This window comes from Oncorhynchus tshawytscha, unplaced genomic scaffold (assembly GCF_018296145.1).
Source record: "Oncorhynchus tshawytscha isolate Ot180627B unplaced genomic scaffold, Otsh_v2.0 Un_contig_5990_pilon_pilon, whole genome shotgun sequence".
Classification (NCBI taxonomy): domain Eukaryota; kingdom Metazoa; phylum Chordata; class Actinopteri; order Salmoniformes; family Salmonidae; genus Oncorhynchus; species Oncorhynchus tshawytscha.
The window spans coordinates 595,282-617,069 of NW_024609819.1; the positions used below are offsets into that span (position 1 = coordinate 595,282).

A 21,788-nucleotide genomic window follows, 5' to 3' on the forward strand; every position below is an offset into this window, starting at 1 on the left:
AAAAATATAAACGCAACATGTAAAGTGTTGGTCCCATGTTTCATGAGCTGAAATAAAATATCCCAGAAATGTTGTGTACAAATTTGTTTATATCACTGTTTGTGAGTATTTCTCCTTTGTCAAGATAATCCATCCACCTGACAGGTGTGGCATATCAAGGAGCTGATTAAAGAGCATGATCATTACACAGGGGACAATAAAAGACCACTCTAAAATGTAAAGTTTTGTCACACAACACAATGCCACAGATGTCTCAAGTTTTGAGGGCTAATGAATTCATTTAAATTGACTGATTTCCTTAACTCAGTAACTCATTTCCTGTAACTCAGTAAAATCGTTTATATTTGTGTTCAGTATATATTCCTGGTCCTCCTTCCTTCATTATACGGCGGCAGGTAGACTAGCAGTTAGAAGGTTGTGCCAGTAATTAAAAGGTTGCTGGTTCGAGTCCCTGAGCTGACAAGGCTCTGTCAATGTGCCCTTGAGCAAGGTACGTAACTCTAATTGCTCTGGATTAGAGTGTCTGCGAAATTACGTAAATGTTATATATAATATTATTATAGAACATATTAAATGCAGTCGCCCCAGCGTGAGAGACAACTAGATTCAGGTCACAACACAGCAGGAAGGCTTCCGTTTCATCTGAGATCCAGAGGGGTCACTCTTATGACCTCATTAGGAGAGAAATGCTAATGTTTCTCTTCTCTTTTTCCTCCCTCCTCTTTTTCCATCCCCTCTTTACCCTGCTGTTTTTAAACATTCAGGCTCAATGGATGCTGTTGTCGAGTGTGAAGTGTGTGTGAAATGTGTTGTTGACAGCGTGTGTGTGTGTGTTTGTGTGTGTGTGTCAGAGGAGGCTGGTGGGAGGAGATATTGGAGGATGGACTCATTGTAAAGGCTGGCATGCAGTAAATGGAACGGTGTCAAATACATCAAACATGAATTCCATTCCGTCCTCCTATAGCTCCTCCCACCAGCCTCCTTTGGTGAGTGAGTGAGTGTGTGTGTGTATGTGTGTGTGTGTGTGTGTGTGTGTGTGTGTGTGTGTGTGTGTGTGTGTTTTGGTGACAGCATCATGACATGTCAATGTTAGCCACTAGAGGATGATGCTTTTCTCTCTGCCTTGTTAGCAAGACGTGTCGGTGTCCCTATCCTTGCCTATCCATTTCTTTACATTTATATTTAATAGAGAGTGTTCTGCAATCTTTGATCTGAATAGGATTTCCGTTCCCTTATACCTTTCGCGAGAGTGATAGTGAACTCTATTTTGGGACCATACAATTTAGGAGCCCTCTTCAATGCACTCAGCACTCAGGAGGCCATGATCCTCCAGTGGCCTTTCATCATAGCCAAGAGAGCATCCCTGTAATGGCAGGTCCACAGGTGGCTCATACCTAGGCCATCCACTCCCTTTCCATTTCTCGATTCGATTCAAATGGCTTTATTGCAATGGGAAACATATGCTTACATTGCCAATGCAAGTGAAATAGATAATAACACAACTGAAATAAACAATAAAAAATGATCAGTAAACATTACACTCACAAAAGTTTCTCTCTCTCTTTCCATCTCTCTCTCTCTCTCTCTCCCTCTCTCTCTTTCCTCTCTCTCTCTCTCTCTCCCTCTCTCTCTCTCTCTCTCTCTCTCTCTCTCTCTCTCTCTCTCTCTCTCTCTCTCTCTCTCTCTCTCTCTCTCTCTCTCTCCCTCCCCTCTCCCTCTCTCCAGATACTGTTCTCTCCTTGCAGGCTTGATGATGTCAGGGAAGGACATAGCCACCAGGTGAAACGTTCCATTGGCTACTGGATGATCCTCTCTACCCTTTATGCACCAATAACTTGTTTATGGTGCAGTGCCAAGCATCTGACATTAGTGGTAAGAAAGTGATGCTGGTATCATTGGTGATATTGAACTCTACTAAATGTCTGCTTTGTTTTATTGTCAACCTTTTTTACCTCGTTGTCATCCAGACAGAATGTGGTTGAATAAATTCCAATACAGAAAAAATGATTGAGTACAATTAAATAGTGAAGCAGTGCATTTTAGACAACATCTAAAACATTCAACTTTGATGTCAGTTCGGACTTGGATTATATGTCCTCATATGACCAGTGTATTTGTTTGATTGTGGACAATACATTTAGAATTTCACTAAAGAAAAATAATGCTCTTTTTTACGCATCTTCATAGGATCTCAACAATTCATATTTTAATGTAGGCAGAGAATTAGAAAATTGCGGAAAGGCTGATTTAAAAGGGGAAAGAATCTAATTGCACATGGCAGGCCTATTCCAAAAAATAAATCCATCGTTCTCTTTGGCAGTGGTTCACGCCAGGATATGAACATTTTCGGTTAAAAGTTAGGGGATTTTGGGGGGGACAAACTAATACAATTAAAGGACGTTATTCTATAAGGAAATAGAACCGGCAATTTCTAAGGAATGCAGAGCGGGGAAAGAGAGAAAGATGATTGTAAACACGGAAAATTCACAGGGTTTCAAACAAGAAATAAAACGTTAGAGGATTTTTAATGAAAGGTTTGGTTGTATTCAGGTCTGTCTGTATGTGTGAAATCTTTCTAATTAACTCACTATGTCTGTGTGTGCATGTGTGCGTGTGTGTGTGTGTGTGTGTGTGTGTGTGTGTGTGTGTGTGTGTGTGTGTGTGTGTGTGTGTGTGTGTGTGTGTGTGTGTGTGTGTTTTCCGCTATACACTGGAATGCGGCCAGTCTCGGCTCTTTCGAATCCGCACTCCGTTCCAAATCCAAAGCCTTTGATCTGTTTCGCTGTCTCCTTACCCGGAAGAGAACTCTTGCCTTCTCTCTCAGCTGGGATGAACGCACACGTGGAAATATTGGCCCGGTTCCAGACTCGTACCAAATTTAGTCACACAAAGGCGAAGGGAGCGCGAGGGGGGAAACCCGGGATGAAAGAGCCAGCCGCCAGAAAGATCAAAGGACACGGCGGCTCCGCCCGCTAACCCCACCTCCGTGCTTTATAAAGATCTGCCTCCTACTCAAAAGTTATTCTCACGCAATCTCTCCACACACAGCGAGCCGCAGCAGCGACACATTACTTTATGTTTTTCTTCTTCTCTCTTTCTTGTTTTGTTTTCTCATTAAACATTTCCGACTCGAAGAAGCCCCCATGTTATTCATTTGCTTTATACAACTCTGAACTGTTGTATGAATGATATAGGCTACTGCGCAAACTGTAAAAATAACGATTCAAAACGATCAGCTGGCTGTGTACTGAAACATTGCGGCTGAGTTATGCCCTATGCAATACATCATGTTCACGAGTAGTTTGCATTATATTTCTATCCAGAAACTGAAACATTTCTCCACTGTCCAGTGAAATAAAATCTCGCCATACTTTGCAGTCGATTTACAGACCGCTGTTTCTCCTTTGAACAACATCACGGTAAAAGCTACTGCAAAATATACAAAAGAGACATGGTGGTTCGATTAGCTAAATGTGTTACGGGACAATCTATTAAACTCAAAGTAAGGGGGGAAGAGTTGTCTTGTTTTGTGAGTAGGCGAAAATATTGTTTTGTTGATGGGAAAATCTCATATGAGATAACATTATGTAACATATTTCAAATGTACTATTAGGCTCCAAGTAATTGAACGAACATCCGACAACAATGGACCCCAATTTAGCCAAATTAGTCGATTTTCTATCAATTATGCACGCCCTTTCACTCACCGCTGTGATCAGTGGACCAAAGACAAACGTTTGGTTTATCAAAGTACTTTAAAATACCAATTGACAACTTTAGGAAATAGCCGAGGCTACTATATAGGATATTTGCGCAAACAAACAATCCAATGGTACTATTGATTCGACTGTAACATTCTTTGTGCCAGCATGCTTTTTTAAATCAATAGGATTTAGGAACGTTTGCGCACGAATGAAACCACCTTAAAATACACATAGTATTAAATATATAGGCTGTTTATGATATACATGGGCTCCCTAGAACATTTACTTAAAAAGTAGGAGACAGGTGATGCATTGCCATGTCATTTGAATGAGTTATTCTCAATCACATAGTCCACAGTGGTCACCATCCAACAGTAATTATGTGTATCCAAACGTCACCCTTTTCTCTTTGTTATTGTTTTAACGTCAGAGTAGTGAATCTGTCTATTATAGCCTCTTAGGCCCTACTCTATCATATGCATTGGCGTCAGCTTCATCACCGCTTCGACCCGCCCCCACTCCTTCCCTGTCTACCCATTTGTTGTGAGCTACAGTATGTATAAATCTCCGTACCCCTCGCTCTCTTAGGAGTATCAATCGGTGTGGTGTCAATCACAGCGGCGGCTTCCCTTTCATCTCGATCCTCCCAGTCGCTGCGAGAGAGAAGGCAGAGAGAGAAGAGACAGAGGACGGGGAAGGAGAGCTACATTTCTTACGGAGCGGTGCTCCAATTTGGAAGTCGGTCCACAGCGTATCGGTTTATAACGCACTCCTCGATCTTTTGTATAGTTTATTACTTTTTATTTAGCCGTTATTCAGTTCAAGTATCTATGTTCATTCTAATAGGGATAGATGCGCAGTATTGTTTAAGTGGGGGAAATAAATAGTGTTCTACTTGTGGCAAACAGGCAGCACGAGATTCAGAGACGCGTTTTTTAAATTAGATTTTTCCTTATTTTTTTTCCACGAAAGGACTGCAACTCTCACAGGACCCCAGAACGAGGAAATATAAGCAGAAGTTTTTTTCTACATGCACTTTGACCGTTAGCGGAGCTCCCGGGTGTGTGCCCTCCTCTGCCAAATCTAACGGCACATCTGACTCTCGTGATGAGGTTTTGACTTCTGACATTTTAAAGAGCCGAACTGGCGAGTGCCGCGGGTTGAGCGTGCACTACACATCCGCTTTTGCCGATAACATCTTCAATTTCGGATATTTAGAATTTGAATTGTAAGAATCCATAATATTTCGAAAAACAACGACAAAAAAGGATCTCCTGTTAATTTAGCTAAAACAAAAAACGTGGTCGCACGCAGTTTCCTCCAGGGTACAGAGCGCAACACTTCAAGCCGCATCAAGGAACATTTTTGGTTTCCTTTTGGGGATTTCGATAGTTCCTCCAATTTGGACAGTGCGAGTACTTCGACTGAATCAAAATGCCACAACTAGCAGGTGGTGGTGGTGGCGGGGACCCTGAGCTTTGTGCCACCGACGAAATGATTCCGTTCAAGGATGAGGGAGACCAAGAACAAATATTCGCAGAACTCAGTCACTCAGAGGAAGACGAGGGAGACTTGGCAGATATCAAGTCATCTTTAGTAAATGAGTCAGAGACGAGTCCAAACAGCAATCATGATGTAAGTATTTCCTCTCTTGTACTTAAATCCAGTGTTACATGTTGCCAAGCCTTTATATAGGCTAGCCTAAATAAATGTCCATCAAATTCCTAACGACAATATATTAATTCAAGTTCACCTGTCCCTAAATAATAGCCCCCATTTCAGGGGAGTCAGTTGGACATTTTATGAAAGTTGATAAAAGCTGAAAAGCTGATAAAATGACTGGATATTTGCCCAAACTGTGTTTGGTTTTGTCATAATTAAGAAGGTGATGTGCAGCCTAATATTATATGTGTGTAATATGACTATTTTAATCTGTAAATAGTAGCCATGTTCTGTTTGTAATCAGTTGTAAACAGAGGCTCATAAATAAATCTGCTGCACGTGGCTGCAGAGCTTTTCAAAACATTGTTGACGAATTATACCAAAGGTCAAAACATACAGAACAATTTAATGTGAGATAATATTTTTATACAATTCAGAGAACTGTTGTACAGTTTTTATGAGGTGATTTGATATTTTAAATTAAATATTGCACAGTAGGTGATGAAACCGTGAATAGATTCTGAATTATTTTGTTAGGCCTATTACAATATTCAATTAGCCCTATTGAATTATTATTATTATAGTTATTATTATTATTATTATTAGTAATATTATTAGTATAACAATAATTGTCTTGATAAAAAAAAAAAAAGCCTACTTATAATTATTACAGTAACAATATCAATATCGCTATGGGTTAGGTGATTTAATTAAACAATGTTTCACTAGGTTGGATAATGTAAACTATGAATAATATAAAATATTAAAGTGTTTTTGGACAGATCAAATTCGTATTTGATATAAAATAAATGTTTTTTTTTGTTCAAAGGGAAATCCAGATGACTTGATCTTCGAAGGAAAACCACACCTGACAAAATGTAGCACCTCTAGATTACAGTGACACTCATGTTCCCAATGTGAAATAAAGCCAACACATTTCTGCCTGTTTTGTGGAGATTATGGCCATTCCATGGAGAGACAGCACATTGTTAAAGGACGGAATTAAATTGGGGGAGATTAATGGAAATGTTTAGTTTTGATATAGATCGAATTCATATTTGAAATATGAAAGAAATGTCACTGCCACAATACAGGTTTGATTTTAATGCTGGTAGCTATTTTGTTCACATTGCTTATGTGTTTAAATCATCTGTCATTCCTTTATCTCAATCATGTCTCTAATGCATTTATCAGAGCTGTAACAAGAGTAGCTTACGTCGTTTTAGACCTCGTGACTGTCACATCCCTCCTCAGTGCAGTGAGTTTCATATTCAATAGTAAGTTTAACTTTGTGCCTGAATATATCTTTTTTTATCTGGGCTAGGCAGCTGTTACTAAGTCTCTAGCTCTGGATGCTGTATGTATTCAAATGTAAACCTAGCGCAATTAGCTGTTGCCATTTGTCATTATCCAATGTTAATGGAATTAGGGTACCTACTGACTCTGGGCCGAGCTCATATAGTTACAGCTGTCACAGACGCAAATAAGACGGAGGTTGAATGTTAATTGAGAATCCAGTGAAGTTCCGTGACTCTGCTGGAAGCCAGCCCCAGGGAAGTGAACTCCAAAAAGAGGTCTTTCTACGCGTTCCCATTCGAGGAGGGAGGGGGAAAGGAGATGCATGTGGAGGGGTTCACGGTATTTTGGAAAAGCAGTCGACTACACCGTAAACATCACCCCCTCTTCTCTATTTTCGCAGTTATTTTGTGTAGAGCGCGTTAGTATTGGAAAGCATCATATGTCACCGTGATGCATTTGATTTTGAATTTGGTTGGAGCTTTGTTTAAATTGGTTGGTGAAAATGAAAGCAGACTGATGCAAGTTAATTTGTAAGCTCCTTAAGGACATAAAGCTTAATTAAGTGGCTCGTTGAGGGGTTGATACAGACCGCTCCGTCAACCCTTCTCGCCTCACTGTGTATGTGTTCTTAAGTCCGGGGACAAGCTGAAAGCACAGGCCATAGCAGCGTGTGTGTGTTGGTGAATTTTTTACGAATTTAATCACCTAATTTCTGTCTCCGTCTCTCACAGGGAACTAGACAATCCCAAATATCCCAAGACTCATATCATGAAAAACACAGAGACCATCACGACGATGGTAAGTGACACACATCACATTAAATATTATCCTGTCAGTTATCAGCATGTTGTAGAGATCTGCACTTATATATGGGTCACATTGAGCCAAGATAACGGTACAATATTACAATCAGTTTCTGGAGGCTTGATTATTGAAAGATTTAGACTGTAGACTGGAAAAGCTTCCACCCACTTCATTTTCTGTTCAGCACCGATCAGTCACACCATGGTCCCTTTTCTTATCTGACCCCAGTTCATTCTGATGCAGAGATGATATCTGAATGGATTCTAGTCAGGACATGTACAAACTGAATGGGAAAAAGTGTTCTATATGTAAGCATTTTGTGGTCCGTAGGAAATGTTATTATTTATGCAGAGAATTGTTGAATAATCCCAATGGCTGCGGCCCCTTGCCTGGTCATCAGAAAGATGCAATACCGATGCATTTCAATTGTTAAGTTGACATGAATGAAAACCTGTGAAGACAGGCAGTGACTTAAGCATGTGGCTCTCTGATACGAGTAGTGAGTGACTCTTAATATTCTCCTTGGTTCGTTTTGCACACACACTCTCTGTCGCCGTATCTCTCTCTCTTTGTCTCTCCGTCTCTGTGTGTTTTGTCCTGTGCAACATGTTGCTGCTGTGCGACAGCACCAGACTCATTTGATGCCTTTATTTGGTCCAGGCTGTATTCTGACCCCAGATAGAGCTGCGGGTCATGATTGGAGCTCTGTTCTGTTAAGAGTGGCTCTTCTTTGTTCCCCCAGCAGCCCTGAATAGGACCCCCTCAAACCAAACACTCCCTTTCCCCACAACAAGCCCATGTTGCTATCAATCTACCAGACACACACACCACCCCCTCTCCCCAGAAAGCGACAACCAACGGCCACCAAATAGTTTGTCGCGAGTTTCTATTCAGGCAGGGGGACGGACCCGAACAAATGCTCTCTCTTTAGGTCAGAGGCGTGGGGAACAGTAGGGGCGTCTCTTGTTTTGACACAGTCTGTATGTTCCTCCTAATTGACGCTAATTGGCACGGAGGGACGCCATTGTTACTCTGTATAGTACAGCCCTCCTCTCCCCTTTCTCCAAGACATGAGAGACAAAAGAGGGTGCTGGGTCACAGCGGTCGACAGCGATATCATTACGCCATCAAGAGGCATGCATGGAGCGATGACGCGATAGTCATAGTGCCAGATGAACCCAGTGTTGTTAGAGACTGTAACTTGGCAATGACTATTCACATGTAACTGTATTAGTAGGCTATAAACTCCAGGAGATCTTCCCAAGGACTCTGAACTGCTGAAGTTATGATGGCGGTGAATATTGCTGTTATGTTACTTGATCAGACTGTTGCTTAGAGATGCTATTCTATAAAAAGGCCCAGATCCTAATGGAGATTAATGTGCTTGACTCAAGATCTCTAACAAATCTTCCATTAATGATCGTAAATGTATGATTTTTTACCAAGCCTCAAGTTCACACTTTTCTGTCTCTTGGGCCCGTTTCCAGGGAAACACCTAGACATGTACAACAAAGGTCACCAATACTCTGGATACCCAGGTTACATCATGATGACTAATATGAACAACGACTCCTACATGAACAACGGCTCCCTGTCGCCGCCCATGCCCAGAACGGTGAGTCTAGTTACACTATACCTCCATCAATCAATCACTTCCACCAATCTGTCAAGCTAGCTAGCCCAGTTTGTGTCTAGTGCATTTTCACTGCGTCAAGTTTGATTCCATCTTAAATACTTAACCAGGTCTAAACCCCTATGAAGAGCGTGCTCACCCTGGGATTTCTTTTCAAATATACCTGTGTATGGACATTTCCATTCATCTTTTCTACCATCTTTTCAACTCTAGAATGTTCTTTGCCTCTCTTCGACCGCCTTCCTAGTGTGATGTAGCCCGGTTTGTGATAGCCGTATATAACATGCACCCAGTAATGTTGTGATGGTCTGTCCCCTTGGCAACCACGTGATCTAGTCTCCCCCACACGCCTCTCATACTTTCCAGCAGATTAACGACATTTATATGATGTATTATTTCTCGCGCCTTGTTAACTTAATCAATGTCTGTTTACACATCGACAGTAAGCCCACCGATTACGCTGACGTGGTCGCGGAGGCCTAACGGCAACATCCCATTTGAAGATGGAGTTTGCGGAAATAGCCAGGGTTGCCGTATGTCACCATGCTTATAGTCCCTATAAGATAACAGTATTCATTTCAGGCTGTAGGCCTTGTGGCTGGCTTCCTGTGTCTGTCCCTTTTTGAACATGAGCAGCAAGACAGACGCAAAACGCCAGGGCATGCCAGCAGCTGTCCACCCTAATCCTGTTTGGTGTGTGGTTGTGTGTGTGTGTGTGTGTGTGTGTGTGTGTGTGGGGTGGAGTTGTGTGTGGTGAATACACCCAGTCTCGCTATGGCTCGGTGCCTCCCAAAGCCTGTCCCTGCACCCTGCCATCACATAGACTAGAGGACACAGACATATACGTATTGTTCAAGGACCAAAGACTCTGGCTTATGTCTGCCTGTGTGTCTGAGTTGGTTTCATCATGAAATTCATTTGAAGGGTTTGAAGTCTGTGTAGCGACTGTGTGAACATGGCTGACAATACAAAGTGAATGGTGTTCTGATCTCGTGGCAGTGGTACCCACTTTGCTCTTGTATAGGAGTCCTCTGACCGGAGGTATTTCTTCAGGCAATTTTCATCTCCAATATAATTGTTTTGGATACTTATGGAATGGAGAACTTCTCAAGGACTGAGGGGCTTCCATCCAAACTTCCTTAAATAAAGAAATGCCTCCTGTGATTTGGCTCCTCCTCTCGCTGCCGGGACCGTTTTAAACACTCATTTCATTCACCGTGACCGCCGCCCACTTTTTGATTTGCCAAATTTCCCCGTCTTCAATAAATCGTTAGTCAATTTTATGTACGTTTCTCTCCCTTATCCAATAAAATGGATACGGTTGGTGGCGGTGCAGTCATGGAAGTTGGAACACAAGTCTGATGTGAAATGTGTATGTGCTGCCTGACTGTTGATTGGCTGGATGTGAAACGTGTATGTGCTGCCTGGCTGTTGATTGGCTGGATGTGAAATGTGTGTGCTGCCTGGCTGTTGTATCAAGCCTGCCGGCCACCGCAGCCACAGTATCTGCAGGCCTAGGATCAGTTTTCACCCAGATCAAAGGCGCGTTCTCTCCCTTTCTTCCCTCCCTCCATCCCCCTCTACAGTTTAGATTGATTTTCATTGGCCATGGCATTCCTGTGCATGAGGCCCAACTGACAGAGCTGTTCAGAGTTGCTGATTGTCAGCAGATTTTTGGGAGGGAAGCAAGGACCTCTAAGGAGTTGTGCTAGATATTTTAAAGGAGAAGGAATGGATGTCCTTGGTTCGGAGGGTTTGAGTAGTTCAGCTGCGCATAGGGTTAGTGTGGTGGAGTCTCCACGACCAGTAGCACATATGGAAATAGTCTCTGTGTAGTTGATTCAATAAAGTTCTGTGGAAGGACGAGATGATCTCAGTTGGATGTTAGATATCCCTTCATCTCTGGAGGTGCTTGTCCAGGTTTAGAGTGCAGTTGAGGTCTTTTTTATTTAACCAGGCAAGTCAGTTAAGAACAAATTGTTATTTACAATGACAGATTTGAACCTTGTCAGCTCGGGGATTCGATCTAGCAACCTTTCGGTTACTGGCCCAACGCTCTAACCACCAGGCTACCTGCCACCCCAGGTCTAAAGCTTACATGGTGAAATGAAAATGAATGCCTCATTATTATTATTATTCTGATCTTTATTATAACAGATAAAGTGAGGGTTGTGTCATATTAGGGTTTTCTACTTGCTCATTACATTGTCAGTACAGAGTTTACACTTTGTAGCAGTATTTTTTGGCTTGGTTTGTTCCAGAGGAATCCATTGAAAACCCTGCCTGCCACTATTTAGTCTTCCCAGAAGCCTAGTGAAGTAAATACATCTACTATTCTGTGTGTGTGTGTGTTCTTCGAGTCTTCACATATAGGGTCGTGTGAGGTTTGACTGTTGCATATTGGATTATTTAAAGCGACTGTGCGTGTGTGATGGCTCATATTTCCAGCTCCCATGGCCAGAGGGCCGGACTGTACAGAACTCTGGGAAGAGACGGGGGATTGTGTTCCCTACTCTGGCCTCTGTTAAGTCTTTGTGAAGACCACGCTCGATGTCTGGATGGGCTGGCAGCTTGGAATCAAGCTCTCACATCTCTCTGGCTAAAATTTAGGACTTATCGAGCTAACACATTCCTGTATGTGCGTTAACTCGACCCCTCTGTTTTCCGACTGTAGAAAGTGCATGTAGAACTTGTGCACTGCAGTCAATGAGAAGTGCTATTTGAGTCGTTGTAGCAGATGTATAGCTTCAGGATTACTGTGGTTTAATAGAATGCTCCTCTTTGGATCCAGTCCTAGTTTAAACTTCTGTCACCTTCTCATCAAACATCTGAATTTGAGGATGACAACTTTTAACTTGGAACCAGCAAGCCTGTAACGGTGGAAGCCATTTTCACACACTACCTTACTTTAAATCTAGAACTTTGAATCCACTACCTTGTTCCGAGCATAAGTCGAGGATCTCCAAGCATCCAGTCTCCAGCCTGTCAGTGCAGCATTCGGGGAAGATGGAATCGCCATAGCTGATTTTAAGCTGGGCTTTTGGTGTGCAGAGAGCTGAGGGAACCATTCGCTGCCCCTCCCAGGCCATACCTCCCTCCCCCTGTCTTCCCCCTCGGTGGCGGGCCCTTGTGGTGTGTGAGAGCCCGTGGGGGGAGACTGCGGTTCCCCTTTGATGTCAGCGAGAACGTGACGGATCTCCTTGGCGGCGTTGCGCGGCGGTGTGGAATCACTAACCCGGGCTTACCTAACGGGATTTACCGCGCTCCCCTTTTCTCGCTTACATCCCAAATGAAACCATATTCTCTATATAGTGCACTACTTTAGACCAGGCCCCATAGGACTAGTCAAAAGTAGCACACTAATAATAGGGTGCCATTTGAGATGTACCCCCGTCACCCCCAGTGCCATGTGTATCTGTCCTCACGGTCTCAAACCCTGGCCCCATTCAGCACCGATCCCTGTTAAGAGAAGACCACATTTCCCAGGAGCCCTTCATGTCCACGCGCAGTGTAGTCTGCGGCAACGTGCGGCGCCATGTGTAGTTCTTTATCCACGACTGCGGGTTTGTAAAGCGGTTGGAGGCGCTGAATCGAGCAGAGCGTTCTGTTGTGATTTGTGAAGCAGCTGGGATCTATTTGATGTATGAGTCTGCTGCTGGATGTTGTTGCCTAAAATTGGCCCACAAACATATACTATATTATTATATTACTATATTTTGTGACCAAACATGACATTTTGAAAAGAGTCAATTATTTAAAGTTAAAAAAAAAACATTTTTGGGGAAGGGGGGGGGTTAAATTTAAAGGACCATCAGAGGATCATTGTAGCATTGATGTCATCTGCTATGCAGGTCTGACAAAGAGCAGTGTGTGTGTGTGTGTCTGTCACACTGTGTAGACCTCACAGAAAGCTCCAGCATCCTCCCACCCTTTGTGTGCTTCTGGGTCTCAGCTCTCTATAAACAGTATCATTGACACGGAGCGTGCGTCAAACTACTGTACTGTATGGTACATGGCGAGGAGGCTGGTCGACACATTTATTCCATATGGCGTTCCCTCCACGGTAATGATTCCATGTGGTTGCAATCCCCTTATCAAAGTCTTTCATCTTGTTAAGTGGAGCTGGGAGGAATTATCCTCTCCCTAAATTGAAACGACTGGTGTTTTTTTTCTTTCTCTCCCTGTAAGATGAGAAGACAAAATAAGTCCAGGCAAGGATGCACCAAGTGTTCACATAATGTGTTGTGAATTTGTGTTACGACGCTGACGGACTGTGGGACTGTGTATGTTGGTCGCTCATGTTTTGACTATATGGACAGTGTGTCATGTTTTTTAACTTTATTTTATGAAACTTGTAACAGAGCATTGTGGGAATATGGTAAAACATCTATCGTATCGTTTGTGTGTGTGTGTGTGTGTGTGTGTGTGTGTGCATATTTGTGAGTGTTTGTTTTCATGTGCTCTCTCATGCTCTCACCAAAACGAGACTGTCATCATAGCTGAGGACATCACAACACTCTAGCCCCCCTCGCTTCTCCCTCGTTCATCCATCCTACTGAGGGAAAGATAGCCTGTCTCTGCTCCATGGAGCCAGCCAGCCTGCACAGGCGAGGCCGGGCCCAGCCACAGCACCTGCTGAGTGGGGCTTCACAGGGAATACGGAAAGGAGTGGACAGGCGTGTACTTGAGTTGGGGTAGGGGGGTTGGGTGGGTGGGTGGGAGTGGAAGGTTAGAGAGGATAGTGGCTTTTTTTTGTCTACGTGTGGCGTTGGTTGTGTCACTCCAGCTTGTTGTTTTGACTCCCGGGCCCGCAGAAGGGCCCCCGGTGAAAGTCCCTCCACTCCCCAGGCTGCATGGCTCCTATTGAAGCCACTCTGTGGGAGCTCAGTTCGGCACACAGGGACCGGAGCCCGACTCCTAGCCTCCCTCCACCACCTAAACACTGCTGATAAGACTGGCTCCACCACAAAGCCAAGACGCCAAGCAAAACACTGTTGTTTTTCCACATTGACGCGCTTCAACTGGAGATGAATGGGGAGGCTTTTGAAGTGGTGTAGCTGAAACCCTTTTGATGTCACTAGTTTTATTTAGTCTCCAAATAGTTCCTCACTGTTGCAACATTATCATAAAATCATCACTTTTTTAGTTGAGTGAAAACCAGGTCTATATTTGGTGCTTTGTACCATGTAGTTCAGGCAGTAACTGACCGGGACAATGGGAGCTGCAGGGGTGAAACAATGAGTGTAACTCCTCCCAGGGCTCCGTACTTAAGAGAGAACCAGCAAACAGCCCTGACTTGTCCTTGTGTGACTTGATCAATAGCCGCTCTGTTACCGTCAAGTTACTCTTGTTTTTTTCCCTCCTTTATATTTTTCAGAAGCTCATTATTTCTTTGTGTGTGTGTGTGTGTGTGTGTGTGTATGTGTATCTGACAGCACTGAAAGATGAATTCTCCTCAGTGTAGAAGGTTGGGTATAGGGCCGGTATAGTTACTGTACAAAGGGGTCTGTGCTGCTCGCCTTGCCTCGTCACCAGGCTTTATTAACCCAGCTGTTAAATGGATAGATGGATATAGCACTTTTTCCCCCTTCTTTTTGTTTTTGTTTTTGCTAGCGCACATTGAATGCGTAATTTTTCTCTCCCCTCTTAACTATTCACAACATATACTGTACACATACTGGCTGGAGTGTGAGAGCGACCGAGCGCGTGCGCGCACACACACTGCGGAAGACACATTTCAGTTGAATGCATTCAAAATGCATTCAACTGAGTAGGCATCCCCCTTTCCCTTTCCTTTCTGTTGGAGCTTGCAGAACTAGGGTGGACAGGAGGAGGGGTTTGCTGTCAATTCATTTTGTGTGGTCTCTTGGCTATGAAAAACATAAAAAAGCAGCTCTTTGAATGGTCTTTAATTTTTGGGAAACCCATAAAAGTTTGCCGCTCCTTTGATATCGGCCTCGGAATTGAAAACAAATGCAGCATTCTCCCCCCTTCTCATTTCAACTGCCCTATTATGGAGTTGTGAAGAAAAAAAATCAGCCGTAGATCTCTTTCTCTCCCTCCTTTTCCATCCCCCCCATTTCCCTTTCCCCTCTCTCCTGCCTTCTTTCTACTCCTCCCTCTCCCCCACTCCCTCTCTTTTTCCTCCCCCTTGTTTTTGAAGAAACCTACGGGGGGGGGATCACTGATGTCAAAGTAAAAACCAAGAGCATTAAGAAAACTGGCAAAATGCAATACAGCTGCAATCCGACATGACGCTGGAAAATAGGTCTGAGGAGTAGAGAGCCTCCCCGTATCCGTATTCCCAGGGTGCACAACTGCTCCCGGCCTCGGCTTTGATCTCTTCAAAGCCTCCTACTAGCTGGAGAGTCTTGGCTGCTGCTCACGCTGGAGTGCCGGAGAAGGGGAGAGAAGGAGGGGAGGGGTGTATGCATGTCGGAGGGGAAGAGAGGAGAGGAGGGGGGGGGGGGGGTCGTCTTTTCCTTTCCAGGGCTGAAATCAATCACAGTGCCGAGGCAATTATGTGTAATTCAACAGGGCCAGATTAGTAACTCTGTTACCTGAGTGACTGACTGCGTGTCTGTAATCTCAGAGACTCACTGACTGGCCTTCGCCAGCCAGCCAGGAGAAGTCACCACTGGGTCACGGACAGGGGAGGGAAGGAAGGAGAGCGAGGGAGAGGTGCTGAAAAGCAGGCCGCTATGCCGCCGTCCAGCAGAGCAGAAAATCGGGCCACAATGGAGTGATTACACTTGCAGATGTAGCCATATTTATGACTGAGGCGAGCAGAGGGAGAGAGGGAGGGGGAGAGAGGCAGGCAGTGATTGCCATGGAGCTCTAGCTAGCTAGCTCCGTCTCTCTAACGAGCCCTGTTCCCTTTGTGTTGGGGCTCGTGCCTGGTGTTGCCCCCTCACCACGCTGCTCCCTCCGTCCCCCTTCAGTGCCATATCTCTACCCCTCATGCCCGGTGCCTCGGATGGCCCCCAAATGCCAGACTTGGCCCAGGCTTGCACCCCGGGCACCCAATTTGCCGTGGCTGGAGAGAGGAGCGCGGCTGGAGAGATAGTCTGCATGGCTGCGGGTCACAGAGAGAAGAGGGAAACAGAGTAGAATGGGATTCCTGCCTCTCTCTTTCTCTCTCCTCTCTCTTGCTATGGGTCTGGGCCTTACCACTGCTACAGTATGCAACACACACCACACCACACCACGGCACTTAGCAGCAGGTCTTGGGTCCTGGGTCATGTTTTGTTGGGGAACGATGCTGAAATGATGCAAATCTTTGCCTCTCCTGAAGTGATTATGGCCACCTGATTCTGATTAGTGTTCTGTAACCACTAGAATTGACAAACATCGCAATATACCAGCCGTCTATTATTGGAACAGATGACCTCATTTAAAGGGAAAGATATTCTCTCTTCCTCATGAAGACGAAAACAGCTCTTTTGTTTAGCTGTGCTCGGCGGAGAGTCACTTGATGCCGGGTGATGAAACCCATAAAAATATCCAGCAAGAGTGTGTTTGTTCATCTGATGAGCTACACTCTGTTCTCCTCTCCTCCATTCTCTCTCCTCTATTTCCTTTGATCATCATTTTCATCTGGGGCTAGTCTGGTGGTGATGGAAGGGAAGGCTGTTATTTTCTCCTGGGGATACACACAGACACACACATTAAGGACATTAGATTTACACTGGTGTTAAGACAAGGGGTGGAGTAGAGCTGGGCCGATATGGACAAAAATCCATATTACGGTAAATCGACTGAATTCTCATGATAAAGACCAATTGAACGATGCGTGTATAACATTAACGCACAACAAAGTTATTTTTTGGGCATTTATATTACCCTTAACTGCTGTTACTACTACTTTGGATGTTGTAGCTATCGATTGTCCCATTTAACAATCACCCATATTAGCATTTAACACATTTCTCTAGTTGGGCCCTAGAGGTTATTTTTACTAATGAACGATATCGGCCAAATGTCCACGATAAGTGGTTGGTTTGGTCAGTGTCGATCATTTTCGGTTTGCCGTCCCAGCTCTAGAGTGGGGGTACCAGTGATCATATGATGACGTTGATTGTTTTATAAAGACAAACTGAAATGGTGATTAAATGAAACGGAGTGGATTGACTAGGAACTAAGTGTTGACTAGGAACTAAGTGTTGACTAGGAACTAAGTGTTGACTAGGAACTAAGTGTTGACTAGGAACTAAGTGTTGACAGTCTTGCTATTCTGTATTGAAAATATTGGAAAATACATGTTTTGATTTATAATTATTGATAGGCAATGTGAGACAAGGATGGAGCTCTAAAATGAGAACATTTAAGGGAGCTACAGTGGAAAAAAATGTCTCAGTTGGTGTGGCGTCTGTCTGCCCAATCTACCCACCCCAGTACATAGACCCTCCGTTTCGCTCGGGGAACCAGGTGAGACTTTTCATGTCTCCCGTCAGGGGAGACTTCAGAGGGACGTACTCGGCTTTGAGCTCCCCGTCATCAAACAATGCATCCAAATATCAAATCGATCCAGAGCCCCAACCTCACCCCCCTCTGCCGCCCGCCACGCACCTATCTTTGAGATGAAAGGGGACGAAAAAAGCAAGTGACCCCCCCACCACCCCCACCTCCTATCCCTCCTCCTCATCCCCCTCTTCCGCCACCAAGAAAAGAGGAATCAAGATGGGCGTCTTGGTGGAGAGAGGGACGCTTCAATTGCTATTCAATCCCACTCCACCCTTCATGTGAACCCTATACACAGACAGGGTCTTCTCTCTGCACAGAGATGGACAGCTATAATAATGATGGGATATGACAGGTTCATAGACGTTTCACCGAGATTCTTTGACTTCATAAAAGTCCACGGCGCACCAAGCCTGGCTTTGGTTAACTCATGCCTCTGATATGGCAGGAGATCTGGATAGAGGTGTGAACGAATGCTAGTCACCCACCAGCGTGTTGCGTTCTCTTTGTGTTCCTGTGTTTTGACTGTATTCAGACCACAGAAGCTTTTGAGCATTGTAATGGTTTAATGCAATTACATACTGAGGTGCTATTCATGAGTCGGTGATCTCTGTTGATCTCACGCTATCTCTCGCCATGCTGGAAGAGAGACACTACGGTTGGCTCATACGAGATAGGCCTTGTAGTGTAAAGAGTGACGATTGGACTGATGGGAACATAGCTACCCCCCACTAAGTCTAAAATGAGACTCTTGATACACAAAGGAAATACTGTACAAGTCCATTATTTTCAAGAGCCACAGAAAATGGAATTGCATTATAACTGTGTTGTGTTCATTTTGTTGTCATTCTGCATCTATTTCAAGTGTAGTGTCAGCTGAATGAATGGTGCTCTCGAGGCTACATGTGTTGGGCTTGGGCCCATGCAGTTTCTTTCTTTACAATCAGGATTTGAATATATCATGACAATGTAAGACGATTACCATTTCTTAAGGGGTGGTTGAGAGAAAGGTTCGACCGTTGTTAGGGACCATGTTTTAACACGGTCATTGTTTTGGTTTGCCTTACCTCTCTACAAAAGCGTCTCACAAAAGTAACCAAAAGGGGCGGAGCTTTTCTTGTGATTGGGTTGATCCTGGAAAGGCTGGCTGAAGTGCTCCCTCGTGCGCATTGCAAATGGCAACCTATTCCCAATATAGTGCACAAATTTTGACCAGAGCCTCAGGGGCCTTGTTAAAAGGTAATACACTATAAAGAGGATAGGGAGTAATTTAGGACGCAGGCCTAGTCATACATGAGTGGAGAATAGCCATTTGTTCCGAGGGGATTACGCCTTTTAGAATAGCTTTGTTTTCATTCAGATCTGAGGAGACTGGCCGTGTGCGTGTGTGTGCGTATGTGTGTGTGTGTGTGTGTGTGTGTGAGAAGCTGAAAATGTGGGGTTTTAATGACTAATTCCAGGCTGAAAAGCAGGTGTTTAGTGTCTCACCGGTTAATCCTTTAAAAATGAGGAGTTGCACCTAAACAACAGCTGGGCTGCTAGTCGGACCTATTGTACTTCTGTCCTTTACTTTATAAAAGACAAGAATGGTTTGTAACCAGATCCACAATGATGAATGCTTTGGTTTATAGTAACGATGACTGGGCTTACAACACTATATCTTGATACAGGACTAGAGAGTAAGATATATAGTAGTTTAAAGCCCCTTATGTAGAAACACCCACATTTTTATCAAAACATGCATTTAAAAAAAAATGTTGACTGACTTTGTAGGTTTCCCCTTCATATTTGACGACGAAGCTGAAATGACTCACTATAGGTAATCCTATAGCCTGCTGAAGTCTATTACCTGGCTATTAGCTGCCTAGCCAGTGGGAGTAGATGGCTAGGAGGCATTGGTCTTCAAAAAGCAGAGGTGAAAAGGCCATTGATCATGTGACTATGGGGTCAGAAGTTCACATGTAAGATCGCTAGGACACAGGCGTCATGGCTCTGGGGAAGAATGGATCCTCTGAGTTGCTATGGTTAAAACAGGAGCAAAATGCTGGTCAGCAAAATTATTTTTAATGTAATATTCATTAATATACAATAGGTGTGCATACAACACATTTTTCTACATTAGTATATGTATGGACATATTTCACTGCCTTTTTAGATTAGTAATATAAATATATATCAGCAGACGCAGAGTTAGCTCACTCTGTTGCTCTGTTGTCATTGAATTTAGATACCTGCCATTGTGCCAGAGTGTTTACTTCCCCAAGGTTGTGTGTGTGTGTGTGTGTGTGTGTGTGTGTGTGTGTGTGTGTGTGTGTGTGTGTGTGTGTGTGCGCACGAGTGAAACTAGGTCAGTACACTCCCCAGCTCAAGCGGCACCCATTCAAATCACTCACCCCTGATACACGCTCCTCTCCTCAACTCGTGCCGTTTCAAACCATCCTCGTAAACATTCACTCCCCGCCAGCCTGTCGCCAACTGCCCCCCACTGGCTCTCACCTTTTCCATGACCCTATGGCTAAGCAACCTACCCTTTCCCTCAATGGCTAGTGTTTACTAGTTAGCAAGGAGCTGGTTAGCGCTGTCAAAGAGGACTACTGAGTCAGTGGTTCCAAACCTGTTATTGTACCACCAACTGAATTCTGCTCTTCCCAGAGTACCCCTGAAGTACCCCCTCATTTTACCAGTAGGCCAGGCCTGGTCTCATTATTCTTCAGTGGGAACCACTATACTACAGTGGGAACCACTATACTAAGAGATGTTAGGCTAGTGTTACTGTATGAGTTATTATGACGCTAGCGCTTTGAGTGCGGTCTGCTACCTGCCTACAGCTCTCAATATCACATGTTAGTTACTAGTTAGCATGGAGCTAGCTAGCGCTCTGAGATGGGTCTGCTACCTGCCTACAGCTCTCAATATCACACGTTAGTTACTAGTTAGCATGGAGCTAGCTAGCGCTCTGAGAGGGGTCTGCTACCTGCCTACAGCTTTCAATATCACATGTTAGTTACTAGTTAGCATGGAGCTAGCTAGCGCTCTGAGAGGGGTCTGCTACCTGCCTACAGCTCTCAATATCACATGTTAGTTACTAGTTAGCATGGAGCTCGCTAGCGCTCTGAGAGGGGTCTGCCAGCTGACTGCTGCTTCCAGCCATCTCCTCCACAGGTAGAGCCAGGCACAAAGACCCCCACCACTCCAGCCAGACTCCATTCTCCCCCCTCAACGCTGAGCTCCCAAATCCAAACTGACAGCCATTCATGCCCAGAATACCTGGCTGAGAGCAGGGGGGGTGCACTATCTAGGTGTAGCAGGCAAATCCTCTCTTGTTCCTTGCTTTCTAAAACGTGGCGCATGAGGCTGACTTTCTCAGCACTTCTTCTCCCAATCATTCTGTGGTGTTTTTCTCTCTTTTCTCTCCATTTCCCCCTTCTGTTATTGTGTTGTGAAGACTCAGGCTTGGGTTTTAGCGAGCGCTAAACATTAGCTTGCGCTGCGTTTTCATTTGTGTGCCCTTCTAAGGGTTCTGGCTCGCTTACCGTTCGTTGTTGTGAATGTGGCGATAACTTGGCATGAATGTAGCAACTCGGCAATCCAAAAGGTTTCTAGTGATATACCATGCAGTGTGTTCATGCAGCAGTGAGGTAGTAGCTAAAAATGGATCGACAGGGAGAAAAAAAAGAGTTGCCGTTTGATTCAATAAGAAAAATAAAGAGCGGTGCCAGATTCGGGTGCACAACTTCTGCTTGTTGTCAGCTTTACCGGTTACCCGATTCAGACCAGAGGTCTCTAGAGTTCCATTTCTCTCCATCACCTCATTAGAAACTCATTAGAAACCAGTATTTCTGTCATCTTAGCTGATATTGTAGCCAACTACATGAAAAAATGTACACTCGATTTTAGATTTTACTCTATAAAAAAATATGTTGTGGGGATCCCTAGATGGTCAATCACAATTTTGCTTGACATTTTAGGTGAAGTGGGTGTGTGGGAGAGTTTGTGTGAGAGAGTTTCTCCCTCTCCAATAAACTGCCAGGAAGAAGAGCTGCAGTCTGTTGTGTGACTCATTCATTGTGGGGGTTTTCCACTGTGTGTGCCTGGGCTCGTACATGATAAGTGGCGATTATGTTATATAGGTAACAAAAAAAACGTGTGTGTGTGTGTGTGTGTGTGTGTGTGTGTGAGCACACTTGCTGGTCTTGGTCAAGCTGGTAGGGGGAAGCCAGGCCTGC

At 44.2% G+C, this 21,788-nt stretch overlaps 1 protein-coding gene across 16 annotated transcripts in view; it reads left to right on the forward strand.

Moving 5' to 3' along the window:
• The first annotated feature begins 4,226 nt into the window (after window positions 1-4,226).
• lef1 (lymphoid enhancer-binding factor 1) overlaps window positions 4,227-21,788 on the forward strand; it is a 54,760-nt gene continuing 37,198 nt past the window's right edge. For 7 of the 16 annotated variants that reach the window (XM_042318945.1, XM_042318954.1, XM_042318946.1 and 4 more), the window contains exons 1-3: window positions 4,231-5,339; window positions 7,397-7,463; window positions 8,957-9,084. In XM_042318945.1, the coding sequence (XP_042174879.1) occupies window positions 5,139-5,339; window positions 7,397-7,463; window positions 8,957-9,084 (396 nt within the window). In that variant the 5' untranslated portion in view covers window positions 4,231-5,138. Of the gene's footprint in view, window positions 5,340-7,396; window positions 7,464-8,956; window positions 9,085-21,788 lie in introns of all 16 variants that reach the window. The other 9 variants (XM_042318952.1, XM_042318944.1, XM_042318948.1 and 6 more) reach the window with 6 other exon arrangements.